This window comes from Rosa rugosa, chromosome 2 (genome assembly GCF_958449725.1).
Source record: "Rosa rugosa chromosome 2, drRosRugo1.1, whole genome shotgun sequence".
In the NCBI taxonomy this organism is placed as follows: domain Eukaryota; kingdom Viridiplantae; phylum Streptophyta; class Magnoliopsida; order Rosales; family Rosaceae; genus Rosa; species Rosa rugosa.
The window spans coordinates 34,628-57,441 of NC_084821.1; the positions used below are offsets into that span (position 1 = coordinate 34,628).

Genomic DNA, 22,814 nt, shown 5'->3' on the forward strand with positions numbered 1-22,814 from the left:
GATATTGCATTTATCACGGTATCTTGGCCATGTAGCCTCTTATGGGCTTCTATAGAAGGGATACTTGTCAATATGGGCCTCCTCCGAGGCTCACTAAGCGGATATTCTTTGGTGTAGGCCTCCCCCAAGACTTATGGATCCGCAAAGTATACTGCCTCAGACAACCTTCTTTAGATATACTGATCGCTATAGGTAACCTTCTTCAAGTATACTGATCCGTCAGTCAAGTGTGTACACATGGGAAAATCCATGCTCTTACTATCTCACACTCTTGACACTATATCCCTGAAAGTGAAAAGATACCGGAGCTTATATATACCAAGATGAAGGTTCTTAGCAAATTGATGTGTGCAAAAAAGGCTGCGCAAGGCCAAACTCATTTGATGAAAGTTCTCAAAGCTTGCGACTAGATTATAGGATTAACAAGGAATGATGCAGATCAATCTTCTTAATCTTCTCATGCTTTTCAAATCCCAGATTCTTCACGTTTTATGTACACATGCTTCATCCCCATCAGTTTTTTAAAAGAATGTTCGCCGATTCGAAGCTCCGAATACGGTTCGCTGATTCGAAGCTCCGAATACGGCGTTGTATCGCATATCTTACATAGGCACATCGGCGATTCCGCTGCTACTTATCTCGATTCCTTTCTTTTTTTCAATTTCTTTTGGTACCTTCCTACAATCCTACCTAGCAATTCCTTGCTGGCGAGTTATGTTGATGTTTTGTATGGTTTTGGGATTTGGATTGTGTTGCGTTAAAGTAACTCCAACAACTTCCCTATAATTTCTGTATTATAGGGAAGCAAAAGTCAAAGCTTTAGCCTCTCTTTTTTCTCCAACTCCAACAAATTCCCTATTTTACAACAATATCTAAAATCTCCATATTTTTCCTTAAAATTTTAGAGATTGCTGTAAATTTAGGGAATTTTGTTTTCTCTTTCCTCACTATCTCTAAAATGGGGATAGTTATAGGGAATCTGTTTGAGCAAAATAGCCTCATTTTTCCTTAAAATAGAGAAAAATCAAAATATGGGGAAGTTATTGGAGTTACTCTTAGGATCTGGTTTGGTGTTCATGAACTGGAAGCCGGCTTCTTGACTCTTGGTTGCAGCTTTTGTGACGTTTTTATGTCACGCAGTGGCTCGATTGTTGGCGGTGACAGCACGATCAATCTTCTCTTCTGTTGGGTTTGCATGTGGGCTGGTCGTCTGGTGGGCTTGTTTTTTGTTCAGTTTTGTATTTTGTTTCCTTGTTTTTGTACTTCTAGGCCATTGCTGGGTCATCCTTTTTTTTTCGATAATAGATATAAAGTACAACACAAACCCTCTACAACAACCACTACCCAAGATATCAAAATAAAAAGCTTGACTATCCCATTGTTGGCCTTTGTTTGCAAGTCTGTTTTTTCCTATCACCGCCAAAAAAGAAAAAGTTGAAAGGTTTTGACTCTTGCATAATCACATGGAATATTTTGTTTCTCTAGCGTCAACCAAATATTGTCAAACTCAAACATCAGCCAACAGCCTAAATGTGAGGTAAATATGTACAGATCTTACTCCCACGTTTGGAACCCATTATACAATTTCAAGTCACCTACTGATACAATGCATTGGAATTTATAAGAGACAATGGCTCATTTAAATTGGAAGAGAAGCTGATTGTATTTACAATATCCGAAATATACCCTCCAAAACTCAGTCAACTGTCACCCACCATTATCACTGAGCCAGGCCCAATCCTGGAACCACTCGGATCAATTTGCCCCCAAACACCTGAAAATAAAAAGGATTTGGGAGGACCAAAAGAAAAAAGGATGGCCTAAGTTACAATGTCAAAATTTTAGGTCCTGACTTGCTCCATATACACTGTACAGTGGAAAGCTGGCTTCAGCCATCAAGCTTTGCTAAGAACTGGCTAAGATTGTATTCTTCAGTGTATTGTGATTGATCCCACAGCTCTTCCAGCCCGCCAAGAATTGCTTTCAACCCCTTTCCAGCGCCCGTTAATTTCACATCTCCATCAAACTTTCCATCCGGATACTTGGATACAGAAGTTCCCTTCAAAACATAAACGTATAAAACTTGTCATATTCCTTCAGTCATCAGTGTTGAAAAAGACAAAGGAAAAACAAATATTCATACTACTCCTTTTCAAAGAAGAAAAGATGCCAAGTTTACAATTATCAAGGGAAGAGATACTAAAATTAACAACAGACACAATATAATCTCATAGAAACCAATAGCATGCATAGTCAAAAATGTTGAATAAATACAACAGACACAATATAATTAATAACTCACAGAAACCATATAGATTCAACTGTATCACAAACGTGCAGAAGAGACCAGCCAGCAATACCTTCTTAGATGTTTCTGCTGTTGCAAAGAGATCAAGCAATTGGTCTGTATTCATTGTTTTCATACTAGCATTCTCTGCATTAATGACTGCATTAGCTACAGAGAGCTTAAACTTTTGCAGGCTCATAACTTTCTCTTCAAGAGTGCCACGCATAATCAGACGATGGACATTGACAACCTTTTTCTGACCTAATCTGTGTGCCCTGTCCATTGCCTGCAAGTTGAAGTCAAAAAAGCCAATGAAAAGGGTGGAACTGGAAAACATATAATAAACCTTTACCACCGTGTTGAGAGACCAAAGGAGAGAATATTTGTGAGATAAGATATTTGGAGACCATTTGTGAAGGTCATCTTAAAGATCTATGCTGAATACTAGACGTAGGGATTAAGACAGCACAAGACAGGTACCTGATGATCCCGCATTGGGTTCCAGTCGTGCTCCATGAAAACGAGTGTGTCAGCAGATGTCAGGTTCAAGCCCAGCCCACCAACTGCATAAAGTATAAACTTTAATAACATCCTAACTGAATCTACTGTCTAGATAAACAATAAAGGAGCCCACCATGAGTTGTGAGAAGCAGGACATCAATTGTAGGATCTGAGTTGAAAGCTTTAACAATATCAAAACGTTTCTCAGGTTCAACTGACCCATCCAGCCGCAAGTAGGTGACACTGCTATAAAGAACCATTATACTGATTAACGTCAAATAACCATAATGTGACCTCTTATAAACTGTGTCAAAACATATGTGAAGCCAATTGCATAAGTTCACAAAACTAGGGAATGATCCTTTCACTTATGCCCATAGTACGTAATAATTTGTTCGTCACATGTACTCCTCAACCCTATAATTTCTGACATACTAAGTTACAAGTTTCATATTAAATTTTCTAACTGAATTCTGCTAAGTAACTAGAACTATAACTAAACCAGTTAAACTTAAGTGATCAACAAAATCATGGATTATGATTGTGATAGAAAACAGCTCCCGAATTCCTTTCCGCCCCAAAACAGACTTTAATTGTATTGGTAGTAACATTACATTTATAATGCAATCCAGCAACCTATTTGCATCCAGTGTAACATAGAGGTATTAGGAAACTAACCTCTTCATATGAGCATGAAACAAGTCTCTTTCAATTAAGTCCAGAAATGCCTGCATAAGTGGCCAACCAAACATTATAGGCCTTGAAAGAAAGCTGTGCATAATTTCCTTAAAAAGAACTAGGCAAGCTTAATTGAACATTACTTTATGTTGAGCAAAAATCAAGACTCTGTGCTGCCCAACACCTACGGCACCTTCAGAACCAGAAGCGTCGACACCTATTCCACACTCTTCCAGAATCTCTTGAAGTGCAACCAGCTTGGGAGAGTGGTATGGCTTATGCAATTCCGAAATGATGTCAGAGACGCCAGGCAATGTCTCTGACAAAAGGAAATCAGTAGAGTCTGGAAGCTTATCACCAAGAACAAGCAATGGATGGCTACAAAGTTTAAGCAAGTACTGAAGTGCCTGAAACAAGATCATAACACACATTAAATCACAGCAACTGACAGAAGTAAAATAAAAATTCAATAAACAATTAAATGGAGAGAAATACCTGAAAAACGTGTGACGATGCTCGGGGTGAATCAGTACGCCCGCCTGTATCTGCAGACTCGTTTAGTTTCACCATACTTGATATCTCGTGTCTTACATGTGAACCAGAAAACTGTTCATACAATTTTAATTGTACAGGGCCCAAGTCACAGAATCTGTCCTGAATGATTTTCTCAGGAAGATCAGACAAGACTTCATCTTTTGTTCGACGAAGGAGGAAAGGCATGACCTATTTGATAGAACATGGAATTAGTCAGATATGTACAACAATGTCTACAAACTCGGTTAATTTTTTGGTAATCATTTTTCACCAGAAAAGAACGTGAAAGAACACTAATTTGCTCTTGTTACATTCCCGGACTTGCAATGCACAGATAATTTTCATACATTCTAGTACTAGATTTGCTATAGCTGTGATCTTTTCTAATGAGAAAATGAACACTTATGTAATACAATAACCAGCACTGAAAGTTGATGCTATGACCTCTGAGCTAAGTGGGGAATTTTCTAAATACTGGCATGGATTTGGCAAACACAAACAAGGATGGTGCAAGTGGTGTCAGTAAGAGATGTAGGAGAGGCTAGTACTACACAGTTCAGAAAAGTAGCTGAAAAGTAGCAGATGTAGGATGGTTTGGGTGGTGAATGGCCAATTTTTGGCTCCAGAAACTCCCAGTGTGAAAAAACCTAGGCAATTTCCACCTCTTGATGGATTACATAACATAGAAAAAAAAATATGTTCAAAACATCTCCAATATCAAAGCAAACAACAGAACATCCGGTTTGTTTTCAAGTCTATTATGAAGCAAAAAAATAAAATAAAATAAAATAAAGAAAGTATCACAAAAATAGGAAACCTGCTTGTGCAACGCTTCCATAGCAAGTGCTCCTGCTTCAGCATCCTTGGCTGAGCATTTAGGATCCCTCGCTGCCACCAGTGGTTTTCCATAAGTGGCTTGGAACTGCAAAGTGACACCAAATCAAGAGTTACTAGGCAATTTTGCCTACTATTTCCGTGTGTGATTGTTACCAAAATGCAAAAGAAGAAATGAAATTAAAAAATTCTGAAGTCAAATCAAGTTTGTTGGGCTTAGTTCAAACCATGACAAATACTCCAATAGCCGCATTTTTAGTTAATGTAGTAGCTAGTGACTGTCATACGCACTTGCCAGAATTTATTTTTCTCCAGGGAAGGAATAACCAAAATAAGATGAGGTACAAGTACATCAAAGTAGAAATTACAAAAGTACTGTAATTGCGGCAGTTTTACACTCTTCTTGTTATCCTAGAGGACAAGAATTCATTATAGCTGGAATCCTTTATTTTTACGTTGGGCTTACGGTTTCAGCAGAAGTAATTTCTTACTTGAAATTTTAGGCTTTCATGCAATTGGTTAATTTATTTTTGGATTTTTTTCTTGTTGTATATGGATTTGCTGTTTTTGTGGGTATACACAAGAAAAAATAATATTTTGTGTGAATATGGATAGGAATGCCCTTAATAAGGGAGAGTCTCTAATGAGAACTTTAAAATAAGGACTCCATAAGGACTTCCATATCAACGGTTGGATGAGTGGTCCAAACTTTAGTTGAAATATTCTTTCCTCAACTTACAAGTCATCCAACGTTGATTTAAACATCCTCATGGTTTTAAAGGTCCACATTTGAACTGCACTCCCATCGATAATTCAACCCCAGCCAAACCTCAAGCCCAGACTTGTCTTTTAGCATTAATTGTTTATGTTTTCTTCTTTAGTTATACTATACTCTGCCCCCCTAACCAGATGTCATACATATCCAAGGAAAAATGAAATATTAAAAGAACAACACACACCTGTCTCTCTGTTCCAAGAAACCCGGGCATTAGGAAATCAAAAAGGGACCACAAATCCATGATGTTATTCTGCAAACACAGGTGACTTGTCAGCAAGATTTGAAAATAGTCAATTTTCTGGAAAGTTCAATCACCTGTGGCCAACCTGAATTGGTGTTCCACTCAGTATCAAGCGATTATGAGCTTTCAATTGCTTCACGGAAAGTGTTATTTTTGACTTCGCATTCTTGATGACATGTCCTTCATCTAAGATACAATAATTCCAGAGAAGCTTTCCAAGATAATCAATATCTTTCCGAACCACATCATATGATGTTATTATCACATTATGCTTATCAAACTTTTCTCGAAGACTGGAGCGATCTTGAACAGAACCAACATATTGGAGAGTAGATAAAACGGAACCATCAATGTACTTCTCTATCTCGAAGGCCCAGTGCGCAACAAGTGTTGATGGGCAAATAATTAAAGATGGTGGGATATTGCTATCATTTGAAGTGCGATGTTCAACTACGTCGGAAGCCACAATAGCAGATGCTTGAAGTGTCTTACCAAGACCCATATCATCGCACAAGATTCCATGAAGCTTAAAACGTTTTAAAAAAGCCAACCAATTTATACCTTCCTGTTGATACCTGGATCCAATAATGAGAGGTAAGTGTTTATTCCAAAATCTATATGGATTAAAGAGAATCTATATGGAACAAAGAGAATCTCCAGAAACGGGTTGACAAATCATACTTAAATGGAGGAGTGTAAGGCAGGAAACATAAGACAAGTGAATAAAGAATTTCAATGACAGAAACCCCCTAAATCCGCATGATAATGTTCTCAAAATTTTATCAGTATGTTAAAGCTATACCTCCTCAGGGTCACTTTGAGTTCAGTACAAAGCTCGTAATCATCAATATGAGAGTTGTCAAGTAGTTGCTCTAGAAACTTTGCATCTTCTGCACTTCTGGAGAAATCTTCACTTAGCCCAACAGGTGGAGGGAGGCCACGAGCCAGGGGAAGAAGTGGTACAAGGGCAGCAAAACTGTGTGTCACACTCTGTCTGACAGACTGATCACAGTCACTCATACATCTTAGAAGAGGAACAACCAACAAAGGAGCATATGGAACCAACTCTACACCCAGTCCCTGAACAATCAAACTAATAAGCATGCCTGCACCTTGTCGAGCATTAACAGATGTCACATCCCCCAACATTGGGATGGCATTTTCAATTACAGCTCCCATCATAGGTATCGTCATGGACTTGGCCATGGAAGTGATGCATCTAGACGAAGCTAATCGAACAGCAACATGAGAATGCCGCACACACTTGAAGATGTATGGAAGCAGAGTGAGCAATTTTGGTTTTAAATCCTCATTTAGCATAGGAGCTATAGAACGTACCACCTACAATTCAAATTTAAATAATGAGATTAAAATAAGGTATCGAGTTTGCAGGTCCACAAATTTTGACAGTCTACTATATGTTAATCTCAATTTCCAATGTAGTAGACTAGGAGGAGGAAAAAGAAAGAATAAAAAACTAACTGTTATATAAAATATGAACAGAAAGATATGAAGTCCTTTACTCAGTCTTTGCCCTAAAACAAGCTTTATTGTGTAATTTGACGGCCAAATGCATTTCAATGAACATAAAACCTTATCATCTAAGCATTTCACAAATTAAGAAGGAGCATTATTTAACCAGGGTAGTATGACACAAACAGCAAGCCTAGCAAGCTACCAAATAACAAGTTTATAGATATTGTTTAACCAAGAATAGAAGCCTAGTTAGCATTCCCAAAAGATATATTAGAATTTTGACAACAGTGAAGCAGGTCTACCCAAGTTCTCACATTGGGGATATAAAGATGATGGCCTTAAATTTCTTTCATGCTACCTATATCAAAACCTCAGCCTGAGACCGAGCACTAATAACATTACCTATTTTACCTTTTTTTAATTGTTTTACCACAAAACTCTTCCTAAACGCAACTAAGAGACCTTAACTCCTTCATTCGGTACCCTAACTGGTCACCAACTCCTGAGTCCCGACACTTCACTAGTGATCTGAATCCCGAGTTACATTCTCTAAATATTTGCAAACAAAAATACTGAATGATCACATGGAGGATACTTTTAACAAACACTGACAGTGACATTATTATATGCAAAAGCGTAGGTAATGAGGACCATAAAGCAAGATTTTTGCATACAAAAAATACTTTTTGAAAAGTCAACCGTTGACTCTGGAAATAATAACCAGCAAAGTCAAGAAAGATCATAACCTGGATATTGTTTATCAAGAGCTGAGGATCCCTCACAGATTCCATAGCTTGTGTAATTATAATTTCATCTGCAGGACTGAGGGACTCAATACTACTAGGCTTAAGAACTTCCGTGAGGCAATCCCATAGTTTAGGAAGCTTATCAAATAATGAAGTGCCAAACTTCATACAGAGATGCCTCAATGCAAGCTCAGAACCTCGTCTGCTAATAAAGCCTTCAACCTTTGAACGGTCTTCACTACCAGCTACCATATGAACCTTTGTTTTCTGCTTACTACTATTAGTCCCCAAAGAAAGAAGGTCTTGATCATCAAGAATATCTATGGAACAGAGGACTGCAGCTTGTGGTGTCTCGCTAGGATCCATGCATGTTAAACTACAAATATTCTTAATTAACTTATCATTTGGGCTAGGCCTGCGAGAAATACAATCAGAGATAAGCTCTGCAAGTGCCTCAGCTGCCTTTTGTTGAAGAACTTCCTCCTTCAATAGAAATTTAAACTAGATTAGATTCAATAGGCATGCATCTGTATACTTGAGAAAGAATCAAGGACATTACCTGTTCTCTTTTGATGGAAGCCATTAAAGGCAAGATAATAGGATTTAGTCGTGCAGGAAGCTCTGACATCCAAACAACTGAAGCCGCAACCAGGGAGGAAACAGCAACGTGCAGATTGCTCTGTAGATTGTTCCACCAAGCAACAATTAGAGATAAGGAATTCACACGCATACAAATGATAACAATGATTCTCAGTTAAAGATTCTATATTAAAATACACTTGGATCGTTTGGCATAGAACATCAAGCACTTAATTACAGCATTATATCAAGAATCTGTTGTTTGTATCTCAGACATACCTGAACACATTTTAAATATCCTGATGTTGTCAAAAGCTGTTGCTTTGCTGACTCTATACCATCAAAGATATGCCTTTCCAAAGAATCGTTCCCCACATTATCATTAGACAACATTGGAAGTTTTGATGCAAAATTAATCGCATCGTCCACGCTCAAGCTTTCCAAATGAATTTTATTAGTGGACAAGAAGCTCTCAAACATACCCGATGACTCAACAGTATGTAACAACTGACTAGCCTGATCACGCATCTTACTATATGTTTTCGAAAGCTCAGTGTAAGGAAGGAGTGAATCTTTTGTAGGAAAAGCAGGGTCAGAAGAAGCTAACAAATCCAACAACCAACTTTTGATATGGTTCGGAAAACCTGGCATAACTCCAGCAATATCAAATACACCCTTACTTTTAATCTCTTTGAACCAAGAAATAAGAACCATAGATGCTACCTGAATGAATACGAATGATTAGATTTATACCAAGAAAGAGTTAGAAGGGATGATGACAAAAATTTGGGAGTTAAAAACTTTAAATCAAACGGTACCTGCCGCTGGACACCAGATAAAGACGTAAGGGCATTTGTCAGCGGGTCGATTACATACTGTATCGAGCCTTCCTGTAATCTAGAAGCAAAAACTCCCAATGCTGCCGCTGTAACCACTCTGGTATGAGTTACTGACAATTCAACATCTGCACCAACAATTATCTGGACATTATTGGTTAAAGCATCTCCAGCTTTTTCCTGTGAAATGGACCCCTTTGCAGATTCCAAGCCAATGTTTCCACAAGACTCATTTTCAAGCTTCACAGCTCTCATTTTAGCTGCTGCTTTAAAATGACTCTTTCGAGGAAGAGTAACAGGCCAAAACATCTTTGCTGAATCTAATGCTGAACCATATGAAGTAGTTGCAAGTTCTATCCAAGAAGACATATATGACCTTGCAGCAATTTCCAAATCCCCTACTGGACACTGGTGCGAAGAGATATAAAGGCAAGGAAAAAGTTAGCGGAATTGTGACAAATAAGCAGCAGTGAAAGGTTACCAACAAAATAGGAATAAATTCAATCTTTATGCGCCTAGAGTGTAAGATGCATAAACTGATCATATTATAAAAGGGGCAGAGTTATAAATAATCCCTGTAATTTAGGGTTACAATATGAAAGATACAAGAAAGAGTGGACAAGAACTCCACAAAGGAACCGAGATTACACAGCAAGACTCCTAACCAAAAAACAAGCAACCCAACTAGGAAACACATTCCACAGGGTCATAATCAATCTTGCCCAGCAGTTTCAAGATGTCTAATTATGGTCCTTATGGTTCCAAAAACCTGTTGATACAAATACAAACTACATCAAACTTCCTCTAAAAAGGGATTAAAGTTATCTTCCCCATCTTGAAACATGTTGACTTTCCAAAGTCACTGTCTTTCTCTTCCTCCTCAACAGGTACACCGTCATCACCGTGAATGACGGACACAAACTGGAGATAAACCCTTACCTAAGCTTGGGTCGTCCTTAATCTTCCAGTAGTGCCTTCTCCAGAGAATCATTCCCCCCACAGTATCACCCCAGAAGAGAGATTTTAGTAGCACAACACCAATAAAGAATCCTGAAATATGTATATCAATTGTGCCTTGCCAATGCAATGGGGAAGAAAAGTTTGATCCTGAACCAAACCCCTTCAATTTTCAGATTGTGGTTCTTTGATGTATCAGTAGCAGTCCAAACAGGTGTCATAAGCCCATTGAGACATGCAAATGGTTGCAAAATCCAAGGGGCAATATTGTTTTCATGGATTTGCCGTTGTAGTCACGGACTGTGAATGATCAATTGGGGCTGATCAGAGGTCAAAGAACAGAGGAGACGCAAGGTGAGACCGTGAGACCATTCTCTTCCATTAATGTGAGCTTTTTGGGTCAACATAGAAGAAAGGATGATCTAGGTGTTCCAAGACTGGAGACAATTTTGTCCCTCTTTTGAAAGAAGGATTGATGATTTGGAGTTTGGTTCAAAATAAACTAACTTTCCAAACCATGGGACCAAAATTAGACATTTTGAAACATATGGGAAAGATTGCATGTTGATACTTGTTAGATTTAAGAGAGAAGAACAGAGAGAGATAGAGGAGATGAACAAAGGAATACGGCTGTAAACTATCCAAAGCAAATCTTCTAATTCTTATTAACAACACAGTTTATATACAACCCTAAATCCTATGGAATACCTAAACTGCCCCAAGTTATATTACATTATTTCTCTGACACCCTCCCTCAAACTCAAGTTGCATACAACTGAGTTTGAAAGGAAAGATCAGAGAACATAACTAAACCAACAACAACAGAATAGTACTGCAAACTAAGATCGATAAACATAAAAGCTAATGTCGACTAGCGGCTGCTGACTGATGCAGAAAGCAGGAGACGACTGCTGACTATGCTGCCGAAGGACATGGCGGTCGACTATGTCGAACTGACATCGAATAGAGAGACTGATACAGAAAAAGGCTGCGGACTGATTGATACCAAAACTCAGCCTGCTGATTAACTGCTTGCTGAAAAAAGCAAACAGAACAAAGAAGAGAAGGAAGCGATCTGAACAAAGAAGCAATTGACTAAGGAAGAGACTTAGCGGAAGCAAAGGAAGCGATCAGAAGAAGAAAGGGCCTGACGGAGCAAGGCTGCTGAACAGTGAAAATATACGAAACATATACCGCGATCAATCGCACATCATAACAAACTAAAAACGATCAGTTCCAATACGACCCGTGTGTGTACAGAGAAGGGATTCCATACACCCACGAGGGGATGACAATTTCAGATGGATCAAGATAGCTCTGACACCATAATAGATTTTAAGAGAGAAGAACAGAGAAAGAGAGGAAATGAACAGAGGAATGCAGCTGTAAACTATCCAAAAGAAATATACTAATTCTCGTTAACAACACGGTATATAACTACATGTACAACCCTAAATCCTATGGAATACCTAAACTACCCTAAGCTAACAAGTATGACCCCAAACAACAGGGACCATTTGTAACTTTTTCCCTTATGAAAAACTCCAAATTTAAGTGACATTTGTTCTTCAAGCAAAACTATAAGAGAGCAGAGGGAATAAAATACAGTTATTACAACCCTGAATGCCTACCACTGAATTTCAGCTCATCACTGTTAAAGAAGAAGATTAAAAAATTAAAAAATTAAAAATAATAAAAAACTGAGGATATCATACTTAAATACAATGATGGGAATGCATGTCTTTGTCAAACCCAAAACTCCACAAATCAGTAGTTCTTAAGAACTTTCCGAAAATTTTAGTTGGGGGAAGATGCTCCACTTGCAGCAATTAAAAAGGATACTTTGAGACAGAAATACATCAATGCAGAGATGTGGAATGACATTTATTGAGTAAATTGGCATTCCAAAAATGTACAGACTATTGTGCGTTTCCACAAAAGAAAAAAAAGAAAAAATAAAAGTTCCAAAACAGTCACACTAATGTCAGACCACAGAGAGAGAAGCATATAATATAAAACCCCAAAAAATATAAACGAAAAGGAAATCTACTCATCATGAACAAATATTAAAAAGGAAACCTGAACAAGGAGCCTCCAAACCCTCTCCGAATGTTTCAAAATTTCATCATTTGATTCAAGTAGCAAATTCTGAAAAACAATCCTGAGAGTGTCGCCCAGGATAAAGGAAGGCCAAAACGAAGTACTCGAAGGCTCAGAAATGTTCCTTCTGTATCCTGCTTCAAGCAGTCTCTCCTGCAAATGAAAATGCATAGCAAGAGAATTGACTGTAAATGGACATATACTTGCCACACACACACACACACACAAAAAAAAACATATTTACTAATATACTTGAGAATATCTGGAATCCTACGCCGAATCACACACTTCATACGTCATGCATAATATTTTTATTTAAAAGAAGAAAGAATTATCGAAACAACACCGAAATATTACCCGATATTAGCACACTAAAAATTAGATAGAACAAAAACTGGGCATACCTAAGTGAAGACCGAAGACCCATACTTGTGGGGGGACATCACTGTGATACTCTCAGTGGTTTTAGTGTTAGAACAGTTTTATGATAGAAATGAAGTATGTCATACTATAATTAATGGGAATTGGCAGTGTCAAACTAGATCTGATCAGTTTCTCATTATTTCTAGGAGACTAATATTGGTGAGACTTGCACAGCCATTAGGGATGCCCTCAAGTGGAGTGGGTAAAACTGAGTATGTTTACATATTTCATCATAAGCATGCTTTCCCAACTTGACTGACAGTAATGAACAGATTTATAGAAATTGCAATTTGGGGCTTCTTGTTTTGCTCCTCTAGATATAAGATTGATCCTGTATTTTTCTTTTTATAGGAAACAAAATCAAAGCATTGAAAAAAGCAATAGTCGAATAGACTATACAAAACAGATACTAGACAATTGTACAAACACAGCAATAACGGAGCCTAAATAAGTTTACCAAAGTGCGGATAGCTGAATAACGGACTGATGTTATACTATGCCTCATAAAAGGCCACAACCGTGGTGCCAGCGTAGATAGCATGAAAGGATTATCCTGTGAAATTATTCCTTCTCTAGCATCATCTATGCGACCCAGTTCATTCAAGTCAAACTCCAGGTTCTCTTTCAACGATAATGGCTCAAAAATCTTTGGGATCATCTCTTCTTGGGAGTAAATTTCTGCCAGGAGATTCATTACACTGCAAAGAAACAAAACTGTTAACCGAACACCAGTCTCCAAAATACAAATTTCTTTATATTTAGCTGTTAACAAAGCTATTTTGCCTCAACAAGTATAATATATATATATATAAGTGGGAGGAACCTAAACACGATACCAATGGAATCAATCAATTAATGCAGTGGAGGCAGCTTTATTTATCAGAGTGTATACATTTGTTAAGAAAAGTGGCCACTCTTTAAAGAAGCAAAGCAATTCAATCTTTCATATGTTAATAACCTTTCTAACATATTCGAACAGGTATAACCCCTCTGATTCCCATCCACTAAAAATTGAAAACTCAACTCTATGATTTAATTTCTCAGGCAATCAAATTATGATCCCTCACCCACCTGCTGAGAACATCAGCTCCAGGTATAATAATGAAATGGGATGTGGATTCCCTTTCCTAAAACCTTTTTAGCACCACACCTTGCCCTACCCTGTAGAGACTAGATACTCAAAAATGACCTATAAGAGCATATCAAAACAAAATTGATGTGTGCTTCATCAACATTATGTCCACATCTGTATGCATAAGGTTTATAGCTCTTTAAGATGCAATAAATTTAGGTTCAAAAGAAGATTGTGCTGTTTCTAGGACCCTCAAAATACTCATGAAAAAGGGAGGGGGGGATTCTGTTAAAAAAATGCATGATTAGTTTATAGAATACAATCCATTAAGAAGTTAACACTGCAAAGAAGAATAGGAAAAGAGACTATGGACAAGGAAAAGTACCTGCTAGTGGATGGACTTAAATCATCCAAATCAAGTAATATATCCCAAAGAAGCATCACCACAGAATGCAATGTTTGACCCTTTAATGCAACAATAGCAGATGCAGTAGGTATTAAGGCATCTGCAGCTACTGCTCGAACATCATCATCAGGGTCCTCTAGGCCAGCTTTACAAGCAGGGAGAACCCTATCAAGTAAGTTATGAAGCATTTCCTGGTATCATGAAAATGAAATAAGTGAAACATTAGGTAGTACCCATGTACTTCAAGAAATGTATGCACCTGAAAAGCAAGTATAAAATTATAAAATGTGCTCAACTAGAATCTCAGTAATGCAAGCACCAACCACCAAAACAAAAAAGAGACAAATTTGTTGCAAGTATGATAGGACATGCAAAGTTGATTAGTGGTTATGTGCTTACTAATGTTCTTTCACTGCAGTTTTATTTAGTCAAACCTATTATATACCTGCCGGACGGCCACCAGATACTTAATACCCAAAAGGCTTCCATGACGAATTTCCCATTCTGGTCTACACTGAACAAATAGGAATATCAGAAGCACAAAAAAACACAGCACATAAGTTCCAACCAAGTACAACAAGTATAACAAACCAAAAGCATGGCAACTACCTGCATCTTCAACAAGATATTTAATGTTTCATGAACAAATGTTGGATGCATGTACTTGAACACAACACCCAATGCTTGTGCACAGGTTTCACGTACGGGAGCAACTACCTGATCAGAGACATAATCTCCAAAACTGCAATCATATCATAAGTAATGTTATTAAGATAAGGAAGCACTCATTTTCATACTTGAAATCACAGTACAAAAAGGAATCTTTATTTAAGAAAAATAATATATCAATACGAGATCAGGCCCAAAGTTAAGGAAAAAAACTGCAACCTTGAAAAAAACATACCGGTCTAGCGACAATACACACAGGAAACGAATCGCACAATCTTGAAGAAATTCACAATTTTTAAGCCATGAATGCCTAACCAGTTTAACCAAGTTCATCAGCTCGTTATTTTCAGTTAGACTTCTCAGCAGATCCATTTTCTGAGAGGATGCCTCACACTTCAACTCAGTTGTACTGACCGGTTGCTCACATGGATACAATTCAGGCTCCACCTTTAGAGAGCTGACACAAAGTTGACCATTAACTTGCTCAGAAGGCAAATTACACCCACCATCTTCAACCTGCATACTGATATCAACATTCCCATCCTTGCTGGCAGAGACCATTGTTTCCAAAAGTGGACACGAAACATCTTCAAACTTCGGTTTTTTCACCATTGTTTTAGATTCATCAATTGGAACTTGCAAATTCAAATCAATCTCTCTGCTTCTCTTCATTGTCTGTGATGTCCATTTACTTTCTAAATCAACAAACAGTGCATCATCTAGGCTCAAGTCAGGCATAAATACTCCGGCAGAAGCACCCTGATGGGTTAAAATTTCCCTCAAAGCCATCACACCACCATGGCGTACTTCCCAAACTAAGAAAAGATTAAAATAATAGAATTTAAAAAATAAAAATAAAAATAAAAACTTGTAAGAGAGACTATCACTGAAGTGCAATTCTAGCATATAAAACAAAATAAGAAATTAAAAATTACATCAATCAGGCAGCTTATGGACCCATTACTTTCCAGAGGAGAATAATATCAATATAACTACAGTAGCCAACCTGGATCAAACATGTCTAGGATGAGTTGCTCAACAAAACTATGAAAAGGCCACCGCCCCTCTCCATCTTGTTCAAAGTTTTCTTCTTGATCAAATTCCATAAATTCCTGTATAATTAATCAACATTATAATGCAGAAACCTATATCCGGGCACAGAAAAAGCAAACGAGAAGAAAGTAACCAAAGTAAATCAGAAACTGATCATTGAATCCATATGTAACAGAATATCGTTCGTAGCATGTAGAAATCAACCTGTAGAAGTCTATGGGACATTAGTATAAAGCACCAAACACACTGCAAATACACGCTAGCTATTGAAACATGAATGTAAGAATTTGATCATGAGAACCAAAACAGTTATCCACAATGCAATATATAAGTACATCATTATCTCTCCCCTATATTTTTTGTTCTTTAATTTAACCCTTTATTCATATTCTTCATGATCCTATTTTCCATGAACAAGAAAGGTTAGTACTTTCTAATTCAAAAAGATATAATAATAGTTGAAGCTTGTTTCCAATTTATATATCTTCCAAGCTTTTCAAATTCATTACAGTTGGAGTTTACTTCAATTCATGTAAGAAAGAAAAAGGAAAAGATGTAGAACTTTTAAGCTTCAGAACAAGTGACCTATCCTCTTAACACTGCATGCAAAAACTAAAACTACTTGTCCCTCAATTCCCCTAAAATATAAATATCAAGGAATAGAGCAATATACAATAACAAAGATATATCAAAATCTTCAAAGCATTTCATCACTACCAACAAAGAAGCCTCTGTGAAATAGCATTTTAATTTCTTACAAAAACAAAATAGCTATAGCTTATAAGTTTAGGAAACATTTAAATCAGCTAGCACAGGCCACCTCCAAAACATTAATAAAATCAACAGTCCAATACCTTATTAGTGCCAAATGAATCAGGACATGAGCCCTTTGGTGTGGTCATACTTTGAGCACAGGCCACCTCCATATCCCCATCCTCAGACCACCCCTTGGATTGGTCTTTTGAATTGATTTTTGCTTTTCGTTTTAGAAGATTCAATTCCCTTGGACTTGGCCTTTTAGATAAAACACTAGGAACCATATTTGCAACCAACTGCTGAATATTACGTGAGGTATAAACTCTCGAATTAATCCCGTTCCCATGGGAGTTGTGCAAAATTAGGTCTTCATCTCTTATCATATCATTCATATCCATGAACTGCTCACATATATCCAAACCTGAATAATGAACAGTAAGATTACTGAAGAACCTGGAGAATGAACTACAAGTTATTAGGACATAATTATTTCTTTTGGTGTCTGCTTACCATGCTTGTTTCACCTGATACTAATATTAATTTCCACATTTGTATCAATTAATTATTTTTATTTTAATGTATTAGAAAGAAAACAACAATCAAAATGGAACAGCACTAATAAAATAAAACTCTCAAACAAGCACCAACCACAAGACCGGAACCACCTACACTACCTAGAGAGTTTGATACTGGGATCAGTTAATCTTCAAAGCATAACACAATAGATTCTTCCTATATTTGTTTTCAAGTGTAAATAAATACTTCAGATTAATAAATAATTAAATATAATCAAATTTTATCCAGTTCCACAAAAAGATTTTGGTCTTCTCTTGCTTTCTGTTTTTTTTTTTATCCTAATATTCACGAAACCAGCTACTCAAGTGCAGTTTTGAGCATAGGAGTTGATCCAGGGAATTAATGCAGAAGATAAAAAGAAACCTATGCTTGTTTATCTCTATATTGGTGTATTGGCGTGCAAATCTGGGTCAGGCTTTTGCAATCTTGGCCAAGAAATTTTTGTTCTTTGTTGGTGTGGCAGCTAAGATGAAGCCATATGTTAGTTCTACTGCCAGTCGTAGAAAATCTACCATATTGTTATCTTGGTCTAAACCTCCTGACCACTACTTTAAACTTAATGTTGATGGAGCTAGAGGACAAAATGGGCATATTGGTGCAGGAGGGGTTTTGAGGGATCACAATGGTACTTGGATTTCTGGCTTTGCTGCTAGTCTTCGTATTGGATCTGTTTTATAAGCAGAGGCTTGGGGGCTCTTACTTGGCCTCCAATTGGCTAGTAAAAATCATTGCCAGCATCTTATTGTTGAATGTGACTCTGAGGTGTTAGTGAATCTAATCAACAATGGGGTTAATGACCTGCATCCTCTTAGGTCAGTTGTATGCAGCTGTCAATTTTTGCAAGGACAGTTCTTGAGTTGTGACATTCGACATGTTTATCGGGAAATAAACTTGGTTGCGGATTTGCTTTCTAAAGATGGTGTTGGTGCTGATCTTGGAGTGCATTTCATGGAGCAACCTCCTCCGCAAGTTGTCAATGTCTTGCTTGATGATTTGTGTGCAAGTCCTAGATCTAGGACTGTAATTTGTGATCTTTAGTTGTTGTTTTTTTTTTGGGCCTTTTGGCCCCCATCTATCCAAAAAAAAAAGCTAAGATGAAGCCACTACTCTTTCAAATGTGCAGTCATCTTTTTGAAAGAAAAAGAACGAACAGTGGGGAAGGATTCACTACAACAGATCAACATAAGTCCTAAAGTACAATATCAATTGGAGACAACCAATCATATTATTCATGAAAGAAAAAAGAAAAAAGTTACATACCTAAACGACGTCGAAGTGTTTGTTTCTGTCGAGCCAATCTCTCTCTTGGGTTCTTTGTATTATCATTTGCGATATCATACTCCTGAATCAAAAAAATGAAATGAGAATTCCTAAACTGAATTCATCCATTATAAGAAAGTAAGAAACACAATCAATATTCAAAACCAGCATACTGAATAGCCACAGAAGCAACTAATACCAAATTGGGCAACCCTTGGCATAAACAGTACTTCAAAGAATTCTATCTTCTCTTTTTTTTCTTTTTCTTTTTCTTTTTTTGGGGGGAGGGGGTGTGGAGAATTAAACCGTTTAAGATATAACCGGCATCTTCAAGCTATAAGTCCACCAAAAAGTAGCATTGTCCCCATAAATGAAATCCAAATTAAATAATATCTACACTGACATCTCACATTTACTACAGAGTATCAACATTTTCACAATTTTGTTTTCTTTTTTTATCAGGAACACAAAGTGTACTAACATGAGGAAAGTGAGGCGACACATAATATACAACATTCTCCTAATTTAGTATTGGTAAATTGAGTGGTCAGATCAAACCATAATTATTTTTGTAAATTCAAAAAAGGATACATAGGAAAGGTGCAGTTTATGCAAAGCTCAAGGGGAGAGTGCGGATCATGTCTTCGTGCATTGTGAAGTGGCTAATTTCTTATGGAAAAAATTATTTAGGGAGGCAAGAGTGGACTGGACAACTCCATTAGAGAGAAGTGACTTGCTAAGAGAAAACCCTATAGCTTTTGGTAAAGGGAAAAAGGCCAGAACCCTTTGGGGTTGTGGGGTGCTAGCTGTAGTTTGGGTGGTCTGGATGGAAAGAAATAAAAGATTATTTGAAAACTACGGAGGGGTGGAGAGGGAAGACCTGTGGGAGAGAGTCAATCTCTGGGCATCCTTATGGGTTTCTATTTCTAAGGAATTCAAGGATTATGATCTTTCTTCTATTATTCCTAACTGGCAAGCAGCTGTAGTATAAGCCCCTAAGCCTTGATTAGTATTATTAGACGAGATGCTACGCCTATAGCCCTAGCTTCCCTCTTTAGATCTTTAAAGCGGACTCCTTGTCTGTCTCCCTGTAACTCGATTTTTGCTTTCTCAATAATAAGCTGTTTCTTCTCAAAAAAAAAAAAAAAAAAAAACCAGAGTTTAACACCAAACCAGTCTTTTTTTGAAATACTTCTGGATCCCTATGTTATAATCGAATCTTCTGTTTTTTTAAAAACTACTACCTTCATTCAAGAAAAGATTTTTCTTAAAATGTGGCAGATAACAAAGTTAGTTGGTTCGACTTGTTTATTAATGGATCAGCCTAGTTTTGTGTTGCCCAATCTTCTCTTTTTGTAAATCTAGAAATTTGAAGAGATATTGACAAATTCACAGAGCAATATTGCCTACTTGGAAGAGGAAAGAAAAATACCTTTCACATAGGTTGCAATTTTCTTGACATAAATAAAGTAGACATTACATTACCTGTCCTCGAGATGCCAAAAGCGCACCAAACTCCAAAACCTTGCTGAGATCAAAGCTGTTGTAGTTGACAAAACACAAAATTTGATAAATTAACGCCTCCAACAACATGTATTCAGAAGCAAAAATCAACAGTCATCTCTAAGACTTAGTATAAAAGCACAAATAAAACTCACCTTCTGAACGACGTGCCTGCAATGTTAGAATCAAACATAGGTAAAGCAACCATGTCTTCAACAGCACCAGAAATCCCAGCATCACACATTTTCGATTGAATGCAAGCAAAGAGTTCATTTACAGAGGTATGCTTAACATTCTCAGCAATTGCCCCAATTGCATGAGCAGCAGCAACCCTTGTGTCCCAGTTTCTGCTACGAAGATATTGTGAAACCTGATCACAACAAGGAACTAAAGTTAACACCACAGAAGATACTGAAACAGGAACAGCGAAGAAACAAAGACTTAAGCTTACAACAGAAAATGACATTAAAATGATATTAATTTTTTTCATGCAATTAGGTATTAGGATGGCGATTGCACATTGTTTGCCTTAGATAGTCAACAATTACCTTGTGTAATGATGTAGCTACAAAAATAACAACAGGGCATTTAGTTTCATTGAAAAAGGTTTCCCATAATAACGTTATAGGGGAAGAATCTGTGGATCCTGTCTTTCTTCACTGTCCAAGTGCTACGAGCCTGTGGTTAAATAATTTGGAGAGGTGAATGTTAGCAGGTGTTTTCAAGCCAGGCATAACAGTTTTGAAGGTTGGACTGGTCAAGAGCGTTTATGGGATAGAGTAAAGCTTTAGACTTCCCTATAGTCACTTCTGAGTATTTATGGAGTAGAAGGCTGCAGCCCACGGATGTGTCTAGAAACTAAAATTTATTATGTACTAGTTAGTTTGCCTGTTTTTCTTTGCTTTGTTTTGTCAGGTGGAGCTTCAGATCCCTGAGGTATCTTTTTGTGACTCTTATAATCTTTATTCAAACAAAATAACAACACAAAGCTTTCTTGCAGGCATTTAATTACAATCAGCTGACTTTCAAGGAATTAAAACAAAGCTGGTTTCAGAAATGGCTGATAGGTATATATTTACATAAGGACTAAAAGACAAGAGCAGCCAATAGCTAATATGATCAGATATTAGCACAAGTAAAATATAATTTGAAGGCAACAAACAACAAACCAAACTTCTACTAGCAGGCCTATCTATCAAAATGGGGAAGGAAAAAAAAAAGAAAAAGGCCTGCATCTGGTCTTGATTTATCAAGTCTTGAGCATGAGGAAGTAATATGGCTTCTTTCTTGCATTTTTGGGAAATTCCCACATTGGAAAGGAGGCGCACTAGATAAGGATTACAAGTGGTTGGATTATGTCTAATAGTACCAAGGCCACATACATACGAAATGAAGTCATTAGAAGGCTGAATATGAAAGACATCACATACTTCACTCTGAAAGCCTAGAGATGCCCACATCAATATCTTGTTCAAGGCATCAGAGATGCAGAATAAGCATAATGCGACTACAGGGAAAGAATTGTTATACCTTTTTTAAGAGAGAGGTCAAGTCCTGAGGATGTGATTTGGCAATATCCCCTATCTGCCGAGCAGCTGTAAATCTGGTTGCTTGGGTCGAACCAGCTATTAGAATCGGGTTAAAGAAAATTTCAATTCAAATATTATTCGGGAAGATTGTGACGAGGGGTAACTAAGTTAATTGCATTTTGAAATAAAAATTGATAAGAGTAGAGAAAATCAATAAGAAAGAAAAGGACAAGGTTGAAGGATACTGTCCAAGAGAGTGAGCAAGCGATGGAGACGCGAGGACTGCTGCTGGGCCATAATTGATCATCCCACCTCTTTCTTTCTCTTTTCCTTTCCTGTGGCGCCAATACGATACGCCAAGTACCAGTATCAGTAGTACTCTTGTCCGCGGCCGCGGTCAATCACGAGCCCCTTCACAGCACTTGGACGAAACAGAAATTAGAGGACAATTTCCTTCTTCTTTTTTCAGTACAGGCACCGGGATTCAAATATCTTCTGCAAAAATTCGCACAAAATCGATAAGATTTCCCACAAAATTGAAACTAAGTAGGCTAAGTGCCAAAAGCGTAGATCAAAATTCTACTCTGAGAAAGCACCGGCGACACGACTTGCCTGAATAGGTGCAAGATAAGGCAACCTACTGTGTCTCCTTCCTGCTTTCTGGGCTTCCTTCTTTTCTTCGCCTCCCCGTTGCGAGTTGCGAATTGCGACTCTGCTATGGAATTAAAATTCCTCTGGCTTAAACAAGACACGAGTGCTGACTAAGTGGATTACTCCCCGTGTATGGGCTTTAATAGTCCGTTATATGTTGGGCCACCATACATTTTTAAATGGTTTCGATAAGATTTGATAGGATAAGGGCGCTCAAAAGGCCCAAAGAAACAACCCAAAAAACACCGTCTATGGTTTCGATAAGATTTGATAGGATAAGCGCGCTCAGCAGCTGACCAGGGATGATTTGGTCACTCACCGTCCGATTGAAATCGGACGGTAGACATGTAAGTGATGAGATTTGGGATG

General features: G+C 37.5%; 1 protein-coding gene across 3 annotated transcripts; it reads right to left on the bottom strand.

The window, feature by feature from the left end:
- Nucleotides 1-1,617: 1,617 nt before the first annotated feature.
- On the bottom strand, nucleotides 1,618-22,288 carry LOC133731737 (TATA-binding protein-associated factor BTAF1). Of its 3 annotated transcripts, none has more exons than XM_062159146.1 (28): nucleotides 22,040-22,288; nucleotides 21,796-21,890; nucleotides 20,421-20,635; nucleotides 20,248-20,302; nucleotides 18,763-18,844; nucleotides 17,025-17,347; nucleotides 16,124-16,229; nucleotides 15,353-15,932; nucleotides 15,058-15,190; nucleotides 14,894-14,962; nucleotides 14,428-14,639; nucleotides 13,428-13,668; nucleotides 12,527-12,700; nucleotides 9,473-9,898; nucleotides 8,934-9,377; nucleotides 8,635-8,754; nucleotides 8,076-8,558; nucleotides 6,656-7,194; nucleotides 5,939-6,428; nucleotides 5,794-5,862; nucleotides 4,818-4,922; nucleotides 3,962-4,189; nucleotides 3,610-3,873; nucleotides 3,467-3,516; nucleotides 2,922-3,031; nucleotides 2,768-2,850; nucleotides 2,361-2,573; nucleotides 1,618-2,059 (listed from the first exon to the last, which is right to left on the bottom strand). In XM_062159146.1, the coding sequence occupies exons 1-28, from the start codon at nucleotides 22,089-22,091 to the stop codon at nucleotides 1,889-1,891; spliced, it is 6,132 nt and encodes a 2,043-aa protein (XP_062015130.1). In that variant the 5' UTR covers nucleotides 22,092-22,288; the 3' UTR covers nucleotides 1,618-1,888. The 3 variants fall into 3 exon arrangements, with proteins under 3 accessions (XP_062015130.1, XP_062015129.1, XP_062015131.1); XM_062159145.1 differs by having other exon boundaries at nucleotides 2,922-3,034; XM_062159147.1 differs by lacking the exons at nucleotides 20,248-20,302; nucleotides 20,421-20,635; nucleotides 21,796-21,890; nucleotides 22,040-22,288 and having other exon boundaries at nucleotides 2,922-3,034; nucleotides 17,025-17,379; nucleotides 18,763-18,828.
- Nucleotides 22,289-22,814: the final 526 nt, after the last annotated feature.